The sequence below is a fragment of the Ailuropoda melanoleuca genome, chromosome 8, assembly GCF_002007445.2.
Source record: "Ailuropoda melanoleuca isolate Jingjing chromosome 8, ASM200744v2, whole genome shotgun sequence".
Lineage (NCBI taxonomy): Eukaryota > Metazoa > Chordata > Mammalia > Carnivora > Ursidae > Ailuropoda > Ailuropoda melanoleuca.
In genome coordinates this window covers 20,595,353-20,612,208 of record NC_048225.1, presented here as the reverse complement: position 1 = coordinate 20,612,208, position 16,856 = coordinate 20,595,353, and the positions used below count along the sequence as shown (strand labels likewise).

Below are 16,856 nucleotides of genomic sequence, written 5' to 3'. Positions count from 1 at the left end.
TTTAGATTACACATATAAGTGAAATCATGGTATTTGCCTGGCTTATTTCACTTAGCATAATACCTTCTGGGTCCATCCATGTTGTCACAAATGTCAAGATCTCATTCTTTTTTATGGTTGAATAATATTCCATCATATATAGATAAATTTATCGCATCTTGGTATCCATTCATCTATCAGTGGACACTTGGGCTGCTTCCATATCTTGGCTATTGTAAATAATGCTGCAGTAAACATAGGGGTGCATCTGTCTTTTTGAATTAATGTTTTCATTTTCTTTGGGTACATACCTGGTAGTGTAATTACTAGATTGTATCATATTTCTATCATTCCTTTTACTTTTCATCTGTGTCTTTATGTTTAAAGTGTGTCTTTTATAAATTGCATATAGTTGAGTCTTTTATGTTTAGTCTGACAATGATGATCTGTGCTTTTTGGTTTATTGAATTTAGTTCATTTGCATAGTTTTTAGTTCATTAACATTTAAAGTAACTTTAATAGTTTGTGTTTAGGGGTATGATCTTGCATTTCTATTTGTCTTATCTGGGTTTTTTGTTGTTGTTGTTCCTCTGTTCCACCTTCCTTGCCTTCTTTGGATTAATCAGTTTTTTCTGGTATTCCATTTTCTTTCTTCCATTGGATTTTGTTTTTTTTTATTTTTTAATTTTTTAAAGATTTTATTTATTTATTTGACAGAGAGAGAGTGAGCGAGCACAAGCAGAGGGAGAGGCAGGGCAGAAAGAGAGGGAGAAGCAGTCTCCCCACAGAGCAGGGAGCCTGATGTGGGGCTCGATCCCAGGACCCCAGGATCATGACCTGAGTCAAAGGCAGACGCTTACCAGACTGAACCACCCAGGCACTCTCTCTTCTGTTAGATTTTAGCTATACCTCTTTATGTGCTTGTTTTTTGTTTTGTTTTTGTTTTTTACTGACTGCTGTAAGGAGTACACTCGCATTATTAAGTTAGGATTCATATATTCTACTTCACATAAAATGTAAGACACTTTCAACAGTATAAGTGTACTCCTGTCATCCTTTGTGCTATTGTTGTCATGTATTTTACTTCAATCCACATTATGTACCCCACAACACAAGATACTATTTTTGCTTTAGATCATTAGTTGTCTTTGAAAGAAATTAGAAGGAAAAACATAATTTTTTTATATTTACCATTTCTGGTGTTATTTCTTCCTGTAAATCTGATTTTTAATCATTTCCTTTCAGGCCAAAAAACTTTCTATAATATTTCTTGTAGTGTTAGTTTACAGGTGACAGATTCTCAGCTTTCATTTATCTCATGTTTTCCCTTCTTTCAATGATCACAGCCTTGCACTGTCTGTGCCCAGTGCCTCAAAACAATCGGCTCTCAGATTTTGTCCAGATTTATAGTTGTATGTGGCAGGGTAAGTCCAGTACTAGCTACTCTTTTGTGGCTGAAAGAGGCCACCTCTTCTGCTTTTGCTTTTTGGAATTCCTTTTATTCAAGTGTTGGACTTAAACTGATCTTTTGCTTTTTCTCCCCTCCCACTTCTATCTACTTATTTTGTTTTACTCTCTAGGTGATTTTCTCCGCCTTATCTTCAATTCTTCTACTGAAAATATAAATTTTGCTACCATAATTATAGTTTCTAAGAGCTCTTTCTTATTGTTTTTTAAAATTAATTCTACTAAACAGGCTATGTTTCAAGGAAGCGTTGTTTTCTTGGTATCTCTCTGAGGACAGTAGTGATAGGAAGGAGTTTCTTCTGCCCTCTGTATTGCTTTTGATTTACCTTTCCTATGTATTTATTTTAGTCCCTGTTTTTCATGTCAGGGATTGTCTGCAAATGTTTGACAATCCTTGGGCATATTTAAAAGTGAGGCCAGACTCACAGAGCTCTTCCTGTGGGAGGAGGGCTTGACTCCTTCTGCCCCCCGCTGTAGTGATCAGTAAGGACCTGGTTATTTTGTTTGGAGACCCCAAATACTGGCATGTTTCTGTACGTCTTTTTTCTTGCACAGTGTAACAGAAATGTATTGACCCCACTAATCGAGTCCTCCAATGTTTTGCTTGAGGAGGATAAGCCTGACTGCCAGCATCCTTGGAACATAATCAGGGCAGGAGGCTGAGGGTCTCTGGTGAGCATGTAGACTTTCACTTAATCCCTCTGTTTTGTGCAAGATCCCTCACTCCAGCTTTCAGGTGGCCTGGTGTCTCTTGAGTCCAGGTCCTTCTTAGTTCAACCTTTCCAAAGTGAAATTTCCACGTCTTTTGATGGTAAGAGGGCAGTAGTTGCCTTTCTTCATGGGACAGAAGAAGAGACCTGGGGTCTCACTGCTCCTATGAAGAGTCCTGGCAGATCCTTCCTTTTGCAGCCCCACCTCCCAGTGCCCCTAAGTCTCCAATTCCGGAGTCTTCAGTATTTTTGGGGTGAAAGCACATACTTTGGGAAGCTTTCTCCCACAGGGCTTAACCCTCTAGCCTGCTAGCTTAGCATCTGCTTTCTGGCATCTCGTTTGCTGTTGTCTTTCCTCGGATTCGTTTTGTCCCTGCAGGACATTCTCTTTTGGTCCTCGTGCTCTCACTTTAGTAGGGTCTCAGAAGGAAGATGAGGTAAAGGTGTGTGCATAATCTCCTATGCATCTTCCTTCTGCTATTAAAAAAATGGAGGGCACCTGGGTGACTCAGTCAGTTAAGCGTCTGCCTTTGGCTCAGGTCGTGATCTCAGGGTCCTGGGATCGAGCCCCACATTGGGCTCCCTGCTCAGCAGGGAGTCTGCTTTTCCCTCTGCCTCCATGCATGCTCTCTGTATCTCTTGCCCTTGCTTTCTCTCAGATAAATAAAATCTTTTTAAAAAATAGTGTTCTGATGTGGATGATAGAAGAAAGACAATGTGGAACCTCTACTCAGAGGCCCATTATGGAGAAAAAGGCATTGGCCTTACATTAGGAGCTTGGGGAAAAAATAAGTATATGCTTATATTTTTACGTCAAAATAATAGGCTCGAGCCTGTAGTATTATTATTTTTGCAATTCTCCACATTTATTGAGTTTCTCAATTACTCAGTATTCTGTTCCTGACTGATATAAAAGGCAGTCTCTTTTTCCCTGTAACTGTAATTAATAGCAGGCGGTGTTGTCTTGGACAAGAGAAAGAAAGTCCAGGACAGTGAGTTCAACCCTTCTGTTTCCCAGGTCACTGAGCAGCTAAGGTGCTTGTGGAGGTGGACTGACTATGGGAGGTGATAGTGCGACCATTCCTCTTTCTTCAGTTTGTTCATTAATTCTTTCAAGAAAGGTCTGTTGTCTACATGCTGTTTGCTCTGCTCTGGTGCGTCTCACTGTGGGGATTCAGAGGCGTTGACTTAACCCCACACAGATGTTTCCTGGTTGTTCGCAACCATGAAGGGATGTAGCTGTCCTTTCCTTGGGCCGGGTGCATATCATGGAATTTTTTTTTTTTTTTTGACTTGTTCACTGAAGGTGAAAATGGATCTTTGTTCTCTTAATTTTGGTCAAGAAAGCAACCACCTACGTGGAACAACTGTGATTAAGGGAGGGAAATACAAGGCAGTAGAGACTTCCTTTCTTGTGAGTAGAATCATCTGGATTGCTCTGACAGGAGACACTGGTTAATAGTCATTATTGAACACAAGGACTTGGTGTCATTTTAGTCCTCGCTCACACTACCGTGCGGCAAGATTTAGCGGCATTATAGGCTCCAGGGAAGATTCCATTTACTGTCAAGCTTTAAGCTACCACATCACACCCTTAAGGGCACACCCTTTACGGAAAGCAGAAGGAAGAAGCAGCTTGCTGAGGAGGATGGCCAGACCTTTTCTGGCTCCGGGTCTTCTTTCCTCCGTTCTGGAGAGAAGTCACTTGGAAGAATGATTTTTCTTGGAAGAGCCATAGTTCACGTCTACAGTGTGGAAACACCTTGAGTTTCAGTCTACAAAGAAATTCAGCCCCAAATGACCTGGCTGGCAAGTTGTTCAGGCTTTAAGCCTTCTCATTGTCACACAAGAGGCTAATGGAACTCCCAATTAGTGATTTCTAGGTTTCTGTCATATGTTAAGAATAAGAGTATACCTATACTCTTCCACCTGCATAAGTGTGTGTGTGTAAATCATATAATCGTATCTATACACAGAAGGGCCATCATTTTTCAAAATTCTTTCTTTTTTTCCCATTAGTCCCCACTCAGCTTTACACTCTGCACCAGATATTGTCCTGGTAATGAAGGGCAGGTAGGGATTCTCTTAAGTGGCATTTGTAAGGCAAGAGGGCTCGTTGAGAAGTGGCAGAAGCGGGTAAGGCGGAACAGAGTCGGCTAGGACCAGGAGGAAATATGGGAGGAGCCCTAGAGAGGGTGCGGAAGGATGAGGGCCTGAGACCCTAGACCTAAAGCTAGAGAGGGAGGAGGAAAGGCAGGGACTTGGTGGGTGTGGTGAAAGCAGAAGCAGGGAATTATTCACACGAGGGAGAGGGAAGGATCCAGGGCTTTCTTTAAGTACTTTGTGTTTGCTTTTATTTTACTTTTTAGTGGCAGACTTCTGAGGTCTGAGAAAATGTGGGGTAGGTGCAGCTCCCGAAATCCTAGGAGCTCAGGGTAACTTGTCAGTGTTTATAGGTGATTTTCAGGTCTCTTTTTACCGAAGCCTGACAAATCAGACCTGTGGGCTTTGTGCCAGGGATGGGGGAGAGGAGAGAAAGCTCTGAGAGGCATCCACCCCACTGCTCAGGTTCAATAACATTTAAACAAAGAGAAAGGTCTATCCCTAGAGGCTCCCTCCCCGCCTTCCGCCAGGAGCTCAGAGGGAAGACCTCGTGCAGGGAGATGGTTTAGCTTGACGATGCATTATTAACAGTCAGTGAAAATTGGCCATAGCTCAGAAAACATAAACTTTCCACTTAAGAATGCACTTACTGTAAAAAAAAATTCTGGTTATAAACTAACACTCGCTTATAAAAAAGAATCCAAACAGAAAACAGCAATCTCTGTTTCCCAGGGTGAGCCTGACTTCCAGCACAGGCCTTTCTGGCCCGGAGAAAGTTTGCCCTAGGCGTGCAAACTGGGGCTCCAGGAGCTTCGTTCTGCAGAGTGGGGAGTGCGGAAGCCAGGCGGCTACCGCAGGTGGTAGACTTGGCAGGGAGAGGAGCATATGGGCTCGCCAGCAGAAAGAGATGTCACCATCTGGCACACAAGCCCCTCAGATGATCCCATTACCTCCCTGCCCTATGCCTCATCCAGGTGGAGCACAGATGGCATTTAAGATACATTTGATTAATTTTTTAATGACAGAGTCCTGGTTTTAAGCAAACATAGAGAGAAGGTGATGTGTTTTGTTAGCAGTGTCGGCCAAGGTGGAGCTCAAAGAAGAGGGGAGAAGTTTCTGAGGATAGGTCATCTGTGACATGATCACTTGGGATGGAACTGGGTGTCTTCTGTGGGAACAGCGGAAGTGTAATCCCCGGGAAGAGGCAGATCAGCATGCCAACTATCGATGAGCAAGTAAAAATTGATTTCTGGAGGAGCAGGAAATTTCCTGGAGGCACTCCTCGCCCGCCCCCTTATGACTTTCAAATCGGACTTCTGGACACAGACAGACTGTTGGGTGGTTTAGTGGTTTATTTGGTGCAGGATTTGAACATAAATGCCAGCCTGTGGCCATTTGGGCTAGGGTCAGGAAAGCCGGACGTGCTCTGAGCATCTTGTTGGATTGCAACATCTAGAATCGCAGGGGCTGTGAACTTTCAGAATCTTACTCGGCACTGTGGCGTCTTGGACGAACGGGGCACCTGTTTCGATATTGTTGTTGTTTTGTCTGTGCGTCAGTTCACGTGGTCGGGTTGTTCTGGGGCGCATCTCATGTAGATCGGCCATACCCATCAGCAGCCGCGACACCACACCTAAGATTCCAATCACGGGGTGGCCTTGCGTCCAGTTCTAAAAGCGTGACTGTTTGGACTGGAACAATCCACCCCTTAAAATGCCTCATATGGTAAATTCTGGAAACAAACCCCCAGACTGAAACTCCTTGTCCAAATAAGAGAGCCTTCGCTGCAGAAATTGGTTGCGGCATCCCTCACCTTGTTCGCGCAGGGACCGCCTGTCTGTGGGCTACAGAGCAGTACTCCTCCCTTCGAGTCGACATCCCTTGTTGGACTCGGGGGTGCATGCTGTGCAGAAGGGGTGTGTTGGAATTGGATGGAACTCTGGGCATCTCTTCAGAGCCCCTCCTTACACAGCAGATGGCCGGCGGGGCCTCTCAGTCCGTGTCGTCTGTTCTAGAGACCAGACAGTAAAGAGAACCCTAGTTCTGCTGATGATCAATCAGAATTCCACCCCCACCCCCCTTCAGATCCATGAGAAAGAAGAGGAAGAGTTCAATGAGAAGAGTGAACATGATTCTGGTATCAATGAGGAGCCTCTACTCACAGCAGATCAGGTATGGATACTTCTCTTGGTTCTTGGGACTTTTTGTTCTTTGGATCAAGAAAAAGTCTAAGTACATACGTGTCATGGCCCTTAAAGCAGAAGACAAATATATGGTGGATGGGTCGATGACTTGGAGTGTCTTTGATAAGGGATTTCATTTCTCTCTAGGCCTCCGTTTACCCACCTGCAGTCAATAGGAGCATAGTTCCTGATACTCGGGTTGGGCGGGGCTCATGCTCGAGTATAGCCAGAGATAGGCCCTGAGTTGACGGGCTTCACTTCTAAACCTCCAGGTGCAATCTCATTAAGAGTCAAGATACTTAAATCAGGGTCCCAGATACCTACTCATGCAAGAATAGAAGTGACAGTTGAGGCTTTTGTATGAAGGGTATTTTCTCCTATTTCATAGAACACTCAAAATGTTGAGCCTTCCAAAAGGAGTCTTAATGGAGAGTTGTATCTTTGTTTAAAAAAAAAAAAAGGTAGTGCTTGACATTTGATTGAATTAGTTATCTTTTAGCTTTAGCCATTTATTACTTAGGGAGGGAACAATCTTGGGTCTCTGGATTCTTTTTTCAACTTTTTGGTCAACAAATATTTCTGGACGACTTTTTGAGCAGACACCATATACGTTTTTCACAAAGTAGATCTGAAAAAGCTCCACCAGGAGCCTGTGGTGCCAGAAAGTGCTTTTTGGCCAAAGGAACTCTTTCATATCTGTGGCAGAAAGGTGGGATATAAACAGGTAAGGATCAAGAGACTGAAGGGCACCAGATGAAAAGAGAAGAGGGGCTAACAGTTATTCTTGTCCATTGTGGGAGAAATACAATTCAGTGATCCGAGGTGAGCGATAAGTTCTCTGTGGGGAGAAGGAGAAACTCAGCCATACAATTCTGAAGGGGGTTTGTCATTTGCTTGCATTTTATAAACGGCTTTCAGGAAGCGAAGCCTAAGTATTCCCTAAATTTGCTGAATGGTGGTGAGACGGTGTGGGAATAAAATAGAGATTATTCTTAAGTGTGGACACCCTAAGTCCCCTTGTCCCTGGTCCAGCTAATGTGAAGAAGCCTTCCTCAGAGAGAACACAGCCCAGGGGCCTGGAGCCTGAATCCATCACAGAATCGAGGACAGACAAATGCATGAGCGCCCTGTCGTGACCAGACCCCTCCTCGGACGCCTTTCGACTGTCTTGCCTTCTTCCATGTTCTTTACGTGTCAACAGTTAATGAACGGAGCCGCTCACCCGTCTGCCTCTGGCAGTCCTCTGATTTAGCTCTCTCTTCTTGGGGCAGAGCCCTAGTAAGACTGGAGATGTCAGCTGGGTTTCTTAGCTCTTTTCTGTTCTCCAGACCCTACCTACCCTTTTGTTACTTTAGCCTCCTGTTTGGCATTTGTGGCTGGGCAGCTTTACTTCCTAGCTAGGTGAATTCCGGAGATATTTTCTCCATGTAAGAAAAGCCTCCCCATTTTGAGTTGTTCTAGGAACAGCAAAGCACTGTAACGATTAATGGGCTGGGTTTTGTGTTAAAGTTGGGTGGATAAAGTGTTTTCCCACTTAGAATAAAGTGCTCAGCACATTGAAGTCAATGTTCCCTTCCAGGCAGCTCTGCTTTGTTTCCTGAAAGAGGAGTTTCTTTCCCATAAAGCACTCATCTAAATGGCATTCTTGGAAGAGATTTCACATTCAAGAGTGCTTTACGTTGACGAAAGAGTGTATGTAAGCCTTGGGTCAGATCTATTTTTATTATTATTCAATATTTATTAAATAACAATATTGCTTTAGGAATTTTACAGGCCGCAAATTAGAAACACCCTTAACTGATCAAAATCTGAGCCGGGCTTTCCCTCCAGCAGAGAATGGAGTTAGCACTCTCTCGCGTACCTTCTTCAGGTGATTGAGGAGATCGAAGAGATGATGCAGAACTCCCCAGACCCCGAGGAAGAAGAGGATGTCCTGGAAGAAGAGGATGAGGGAGAGACCTCTTCCCAGGCAGACTCCGTCCTCCTGCAGGAGATGCAGGCCTTGACCCAGACCTTCAACAACAACTGGTCCTACGAAGGTGAGGGGCCTGGCGGGTGGGCTTGCCGAGGATGAACCCTCCTGCCCACGGGCCAGGCCGTGGGCACACGCTTCCCATGTAGCTAGGAGGACCTCCAATTCAGGGAGTTGGCAATCCCTTTCTTACTGGGCATCAGGAGAGAAGTTAGCAAATTGTGGGGGTGGCGGAAAGGCATTCGAGCAACATCAAAATGATTAAACTAACCAAAGAACAAGATTAAAGCTGAATAAGCAGAAGAAATCGGAACCCACTCTCTAAAATGGTACTACCATAAAATCAATGAGAAAGGTAATGATCGTTTGAGCTGATATCTTTGGAAAGCTCTCTGTGTGCCAGTCCCTGTTCTAAGATTCGTCGGGCATCATCTCGTTTCATCCCTACCCCAACTCCAGTAGGATTGGGGTAACTAAGGGTGCTGAGAGGCTAAGTGACTTGTTCGATGCCACTGCTGGGGAAACATAATGAAGGACAAAATCATCCCCCCCAAGAAAACCTCTCCACAGGAGGAGAAGAGAAAGCAAACAATGTTGTTATTGGATAAGCATGAAGCCAGAGCAGAGCGCCCATCACAAGCAAGTCGCTGAAGGGATTGCAAAGCCAGAAAGAAATCCTATGCTCGTCTCCAGCGAAGTGAATACAACCCATTACATTAAATCGGTTGAGCAATCTGGAGAAGGGCAACCACTTAGGGCCCTGTCATCTTCCTTGATGATGACTTTTCCAGCCTGTGGCTCCCGGGTGGTGGAGGAAACATTCCTGAGTCCTGAGACGGACAAGGGGCTTATTGCACCGTTCAAGTGATGGGTGTCCCTCTGCAAAGGACAGAGGGAGGCACTCGCAGAGAACAGGCAGGGGAAGGAGAGAGAAAGTCTCTTTCCTTATTTTCGACAGGGAGAGCCAAGCGTCCTATTTTTTAACTTGTATCTGCCCCGACACCCCATCCAGGTGGTGAAGGGTGGGGCCCACGTGCGAAGCCAGACGGGTTAATGTCAGCATCCACACTCTTCGTCTGTGTGTCGTGTTAGCTCTCTGACCCAGGTTCCTAGTAATTACGATCAGGCAAAGAAAGGGGTGGATGAGCCGTGAAATGAAAAGATATGACACAGCAAAGGCAGAACTAAGAGCCACCCATCTGGAGGGGTAGCGGTGCCCGTCCTGCAGGAGGGGCCGTGATCCTTGGGAGGAGAGGCACAGGTGGGGTGACGGGGACTTAGAGACACCGCAGAGGCCAGGCCGGCCGGGCAGGTGTCAAGGTCCAAACATGGGTGAAAATCGAGGCCTGCTCTCAGGAACCGTATCCTGAAAATGAAGCTCTGTGGCTCTGAAGAGTAGAGGCTGGGCGAGGGCAAAAGCAGAAGGAATGTGCTGGGAATGATGGGGCAGACTTGGCTGCGGGGCTGCATTCAGGCTGTTCTCAGCCACACAAAGGCCCCAAACATAGCTGCGCTGAGCGGAAGACTCAGGAAAACAGCTGAAGTGCACAGTGAAATGGCGAGCACAGAAGGAGGGGGACAGCTCCAAAGAGCAGAATAAAGGGGGAGGTCGAACCGAGTCAGCAAATCCACAGGCCACGGCAGAAGCAGAACAGAGACGGAAAATGGATTCTGGGGCAGAAGCCAAAGATGTTAGAAAGGGACAGATTTGAAAAGATGCTCCTCCCACAATCTATTTCTTTTTTTTTAAGTAGGCTCCATGCCAAGCGTGGGGCTTGAACTCATAACCTTGGGATCGAGAGTTGCATGCTCTACGGACTGAGCAAACCAGAGACACCTCTTCCCCTCCCCCCGCCCCATCTATTTTAAATGAAGAAATCTGAGGGGACAAGACTTTAAGACAAAATTATCTGCATCCCATTATCTCAGGTTCCCTTTCCTTTACTCTGACAGCAGGATCTGACCAGCCAGCCTGGGCGCACTTTTCAGTCTGCGTTCCCAATCGGCCGCACGTTTCCCGTGTTTCTGAGTATCTGCACTGCTGTGCAGGGCCAGGGGTGAAGGGGACCTCAGATCACTGTGCTTATTTTCCTGGCTGCCTTGATCTTGATCAGCTCTTGGGACAAACAGCACCTCTCTCCTGCTCTTCAGCTCATATGCCAAAACCCCCCTCTTCATGTTTTCTGCTCCTGATCCTTGACCCATTTCGCACCAGGAATATCATAGACGCAGAGGAAAAATGGGAAGAGGAAGAAGGGATCAAAAAGTCACATGTCTGTCCATGCACATTTATTTGAAAAGATTTTATTTATTTATTTGTTAGAGAGAGAGCACAAGCAGGGGAGTGGCAGGCAGAGCAGGCAGAGGGAGAAGCCGATTCTCCGTGGAGCAGGGAGCCCAGCAAGGGACTCGATCCCAGGACCCTGGGATTATGACCTGAGCTGAAGGCAGACGCTTAACTGACTGAGCCACCAGGCGCCCCTGTCCATGCACATTTTTGTGAACGGAGCCCACGGTCTTCCGTGGGGCTGTTTCTTCTTCCTCTTTCGTTATCCTGAGAGTGGTGTTCACTGTGACTGTCGTATACAGGTCCCTTCCTTCCGGGCAGGCCCCTAAATTCCCAGTCCTGTAAGGAGGTGGGAGGGGTCCCCTTGGGAGGGGCAGTCCCACCTCCAGCGGCAGCAGGCCCAGGAGCCTCGGGGTGGGCTCTGGCTCGGGTTCAGCTGTCACCTGCGGGTCGGTGTCCCCCTGCAGGCCTGAGGCACATGACTGGGTCGGAGCTGACTGAGCTGCTGGACCAGGTGGAGGGCGCCATCCGGGACTTCTCGGAGGAGCTGGTGCAACAGCTGGCCCGCCGGGACGAGCTGGAGTTCGAGAAGGAAGTGAAGAACTCCTTCATCACGGTGCTTATCGAGGTTCAGAACAAGCAGAAGGAGCAGCGAGAACTGATGAAGAAGAGGCGGAAAGAGAAAGGGCTGAGCTTGCAGAGCAGCCGGATAGAGAAGGGAAACCAGATGCCTCTCAAGGTACGTGAACCACCCTGCGGGACGGCGAGCTGCGTCCGGCCTCCCATGCTTGCCGCGTCGGGGCCCAGTCCCAAGCCTGCAGAGGACCCATATGCAGCCCGGACTGAGCAGTGACTGTGAGCAGGACCCTTGGCAGACAGTAGGGCTGTAAAGGGGGAGAAGGCACCCCTGTCTCCTTTCCTCTCCCTTGAGGACCTCGGTCCCGCTGGGCGACACGGGACGTGGACATCGGAAAATACTTGCGTGTGGCCTGTGCTCCCTGAGGCAAGACCTTAGAAAGACGGGTGAAGGTGGTTAGGATTGAGGGGCGCTTGTGTCCTGGGACTCAGGGTCAGCATCCCTGCTACTCGTCCTGACTTCTCTCTTTAGGATGTCAGATTGAAAATTCTGACTCCTTGCTGTTAGATTGACAGGATTCTTGAACCCGTGGTTCTTGATCAGGGAAGCTCGGGAGAATCCTCCAAGGAGATTGTTCAAAATACCTTGGCCGAGGCTCTGTCCCAGATCTCCTGAATTGGGCCTCGGCTTGTGCATTTTGGAAAAGTCTTCCCAGATAAGGACGGGAGCTTTACATCTGGCCTCCCCAGTTGGAGGGACGTTTTATTTTTCCCTGTAAGATGCTTGCGTCATCATCTGCCCAAGGCTTACGGTCCTGCTTTATTCTTCTCTGTCCACACGGAGGCTGAAATGAGGAAACCAGGGGGGACCTATTGCCCTGAGGAACTGACTAAGAGAAGAATCTTTGAGCCTCTACTCTTGGTCCTTGCAAAGCTCAGGCTTAAATTTTGGCCTATTTTTTAGCCCAGGTGTTATCTGGGACAGGGTGGTGGCTGGTGGGTCTGGGTAGCTTGGGAAGGACCCCCAAGTCCCCGGGGAGCGATGACTGTGGGGCAGGAAGTGGTTGTTCGTGAGCCCACCTCCCCCCTCCTCTCCCCAGCGCTTCAGCATGGAAGGCATCTCGAACATTCTGCAGAGCGGCATCCGCCAGACCTTTGGCTCCTCAGGAACGGACAAACAGGTACAAACATTTCCCCGGCTCTCAGCTTTCCTCCTGGACTCTGGCAACCTGGCCTCCCCTGCTGGGCCGGGGTGATTGACTAGGATTATCCCAGCCCTCGGGCAAAGGGAGGTCTTAGCATCTTCCTCCACTCTTAAGAAGGAACAGACACTGTCTTTTAAAAGGTGAACTGTTTTTTGTTTTGTTTTGTTTTTGAGCTGTTGCCAGGCCCTCAGGTGCAAAGATGAGTAAGCCCTGGTCCCTGCCCTCACGAAGTGCAAAATCTGATGGAAAGGGCATGTGCGTAAACGGACAAGTTTGAGTTCGTGGAACAGGCACACATAATTGTGTGTGTGTGTTAGACATCTTGGTAGCTGAATCCCAAGGGTGAGAATTCTGGCACTGCAGCGAGGGGGGGAGACTTTGGGAATATCTGACCCGGTCCCCTCATTTTGCAGCGGCAAGAACTAAGATCCAGAGAGATTAGGTCTTCTCTCAAGGTCACACAGCTAGGGGCAGAACCAAGACCAAAAGATAAGTGTTTTGGCTTTTGGGCTGGAGCTCTTCTCACTCAGGTCCCCAGGCTCCCCCCTCAAGCTTCTGGATCTCTCTGGCATCCTGTTCTCGGGCTCCACGGGGCCAAGATGATCTTGTTGTAGAAGCGCCTCATGTCCAGCAGAGGGAGCAAACCCAGCGTCCGAGACCAAGGGCGCAGTTCAGGTTCTCTCCCCGGTCGTTTTTGACACAAGAGAGACTGTTGGATTTCACATGGCACGGCAAAGGATACAGAAGTATGATCTCCCTCTAAAATGTTCTCTGCGCTCCGCCTGAAGGAGAAAAAGCTCACCAGGATTCCCAAATATCCAAAAGCTTCTAGCGTCAGAAGAATATATCCACGGAACGGAGGGCTAGTATGGTGAAGTCTTAACTTTTAGAGACTTTCGCCGGAGATGCGGAAAGGGCCCTGAGGCAGTGGTGTGCAGAATACCATGGGTGTTGCTGCAGAGTGTCAGCTCGATGGAGCATGTTGGGTAGAGACGGTCACAGTCCCCACGCGATTTGTCAACTGGTCTGTCCCGTGGAGGGACCCTACTTGTGTCTCAAGCGCTGCCTGGCATGTTTGTATGTTTGTCTCGTAGTATCTGAACACCGTCATCCCTTACGAGAAGAAAGCCTTGCCCCCGTCAGTGGAAGATCTCCAGATACTGACAAACAGTGAGTTCCTCTCGCGCTCAGAGAGGTGGGCCGCTCTCTCCCCTCCCTCCCTCCCTGGGAGGGGCAGCGCGAGATGGGTCCGACTGTGTCCCTGGGTCGCTTCCTCCCTACACGGGGCACCCAGAGCTGTCCTGTTGTCTCCCTGGCTCCTTGTAAAAGGCAGAGCCCTGCCAGGAAGGACTGTGCTGGTAAAGAGGTCAGGGGCGGGCGGGGGCCGTGTGGGGTGGCTCACCCAGCAGTGCTCAAAGCCTCGCCTTCTCGACCTTGTCTGTTCTCTTGTCGGCAACTTGAGGTTGCGTTGTCCCACCTGTGGCCCCGTAGCAGGCAGCTTGGTCGAGGGGGCTGGTTGCATTTTTAAGGAGAAGCAAGGTTTCTTGGGTGGCCGGGGGTGGGTACACCTGACCTGAAAGAATAGTTTTCCTTCCAGGAAATGACTGCCTCCTCTCCTTTGCTTTGGCTCTATTGTCAAATATTAATAAACGTCCTCGAGCTATGGGAGAAACCAGTGTGTGATAAAGAGCCCTTTGTAGGCAGAATCTCTTTACATACCGCAAATGCAACAACCCCCAAAGGGCTGGGGGCACATGGTATTAGCCATCAGTGTCAGCCTGATTCTTTTAGGAAGAGAAAAATCCGGGGCCAAGCTGGGGTGGCAGGCTCAGTGAATCACAGGAATGTCCATCTCCCTGGCAACGGTGCACCGCGTGGAATGACATAGTAACCAGCCGTCTAGCCCAATGGCGCCCTGCTTCTGTCTCTGCCTCGGAGGGAGGGAAAGGCTTGAGCAGTGGGCTAGGGCTAGCGCAGGGCCATTTGCTCCCCCAGGGGAGGGCAAGAGGAGTTTCTTCTGTTCAGCTGAGGAAGACAGACACCTGCTGCCCCCCTCCCCCCGCCCCGTGCTATAAAGGTGACCAAACATTTTCATTGTTATCAATCTGGGGAACCAAATCGGGTGGTTCTGGTAAACAGAAATCCTGCCTACGTCCATGGATACCGTGTCCTTGAGAATCTGGAATTTTCAATTCAAAGTACCTTGGCTTCCTCTTCACTCCTTTTAAACTCCTTTATTTGCATAAATATGCACTAAGATTTTTTTTTTTCCCAGGGAGCAGACAGGAACGAACTGACATTTATAGGTGTTTGTGTTTTCACAAGTAGTAAGCGTTTGGAAAATAATTTGGACAGATTACGAAGGTGGATATATGTAAAGTACTCGATCGTGGTTTTTTTTAAAAAAGGAAGAGCTATAAATTTATTACAGATACCCATTCAGAAATTCAGTGCGAAATCCTTTCATTTTAATTAAGAAACAGTGGGTTTATTTACATGGTTCAGTTTCGTTTAAAAAATTTTAATTGGAGTGTATCCATCATTTAGAATAGTTTGGAAATACAGAACAGTGAACAAAAGAAAATAAATAATTCATTGTCCCCTCCACTGTGGTTACTATTTTGGTGTTTTCAGCCATAATGTTTTATGTCTTCTCCACGTACTTGGGATTATACTGGCTATAAAATTTTGTATCATGATTTTAGTCATATCAGTTAACATTTGGTTAACATTCTTTTTATGACTCTCTCTCCTATCATGTGGGTAGAGCACATTCCAATGTTTTATTCTTTTTAAAAGAAAAAAACTGCCATCTTTCCTAAATGTGAATTCTGCTGCAGGTTATAAAAGCTTTTTTTTTTGGCCAGTCCTCATATGGATCCGTGAATGTCTCCTCTTTACCCCTGAACCAAGGACATAGGCCCCGGACCAGCTCTTGGGACCGGACAACTTCTATACATTTTGGATTTTGGCAACGAACTTAGACACATATTGGCTGAATGCAAGGATTGCGTTTTTATAGCTGTCTCCTTCTTTTTTTTTTTTTTTTTAAGAATTTATTTATTTGAGAGAGGGAGAAAGCATGAGCAGGGGAAGGGGCAGAAGCAGACTCCCCACTGAGCAGTGGAGCCAGATGTGGGGCTCGATCCCAGGACCCCGGGGATCATGACCCGAGCTGAAGACAGATGCAGGCAGATGCTTAACCGACTGAGCGACCCACGCACCCCCTCCAGCTGTCTTCCTGGTGTGGCAAGAAATAAACCAACACCTGGAGGGCCCCAGTTTCAGGCTCTTTCTTTCCTCCGGGCTACTGACTCATGCCACCGCTAGGTTCCATTTGTCACCCACTCCCAATTTTTGGAGTCATGTTTCATGACCCCGACCTGAAGCGAGGCTGGGTCATCAGCGGAGAGCAAGGCCGTGGAAACAGATGGGGATCCATCCCCATATTGTCGAGGCTGCCTCCTCCTGGTGACCGGAGCCGGCTGACCTTATTGCTTTCCCTGCTCGCAGAAAAGCAAGACATGTTCATTGAAGAGGGCCAGACCCTTCCAAAATATGATATAGAAAGGAACACCCCCTGTGGTCTCACACCCAGAGATAACGAGTCTTTACAGTTTTATGCACATTCTTCCAGATTTTTTCTATGAATATTAGAATTTATTTATTCATTTTAAAGTTAATACATAATGTTCTGCAGCTATCTTGCTTCACCAGTAAATATGTCTTGTACCCCTGGGTCTGTCTCTCATTTTTTATGGAGCTCTGTAAGACTATGTGGCATAGACACACCGTGGTTTATTTAAGGGATCTGAGATGAAGAATCCTACTGGCGGGCTCTCTCCTCCCCTCATTTTTTGATATTGTAAACAAAGTCCAACAACATTTTTTTTTAAAGATTTTATTTATTTGACAGAGAGAGACACAGCGAGAGAGGGAACATAAGCAAGGGGAGAGGGAGAGGAAGAAGCAATCTTCCCGCCGAGCAGGGAGCCCCATGCAGGGCTCAATCCCAGGACCCTGGGATCATGACCTGAGCTGAAGGCAGACGCTTAACCGGCTGAGCCACCCAGGCGCCCCCCCCAACAACATTTTAAAACGATTTTCTACAAAGCTGACTTCCCGAATATGGATTATGAATATGAGAAAGGGCTACCTCATTTAATAACAGAAAAGGCTGTTTTCAAAATTTCTATAAAAAAAGCCTTTACGCTTTAGTAACTTCCCTTTTGCTTGCCTTATACGTGCTTAAATCATCAAGTGTCTCAATGAGAAGTCTATACGTCCCTTGAGAGTCCACAATTCTTCTGCATTTCCACAAATTTTAGCACCGTAGTGGGCATAAGATAGAAAATAAATATTTGTTAACGTAAG

The 16,856-nt window shown here is 47.2% G+C and overlaps 1 protein-coding gene across 2 annotated transcripts in view; it reads left to right on the top strand.

Annotated features, from left to right (window-relative positions):
- FEZ1 (fasciculation and elongation protein zeta 1) overlaps window positions 1-16,856 on the top strand; it is a 42,387-nt gene that overhangs the window by 22,420 nt on the left and 3,111 nt on the right. The window contains exons 4-8 of one of the 2 annotated variants that reach the window (XM_011230759.3): window positions 6,345-6,431; window positions 8,313-8,481; window positions 11,169-11,440; window positions 12,378-12,458; window positions 13,577-13,652. In XM_011230759.3, the coding sequence (XP_011229061.1) occupies window positions 6,345-6,431; window positions 8,313-8,481; window positions 11,169-11,440; window positions 12,378-12,458; window positions 13,577-13,652 (685 nt within the window). The remainder of the gene's footprint in view (window positions 1-6,344; window positions 6,432-8,312; window positions 8,482-11,168; window positions 11,441-12,377; window positions 12,459-13,576; window positions 13,653-16,856) is intronic. The other variant, XM_019804617.2, reaches the window with a different exon arrangement.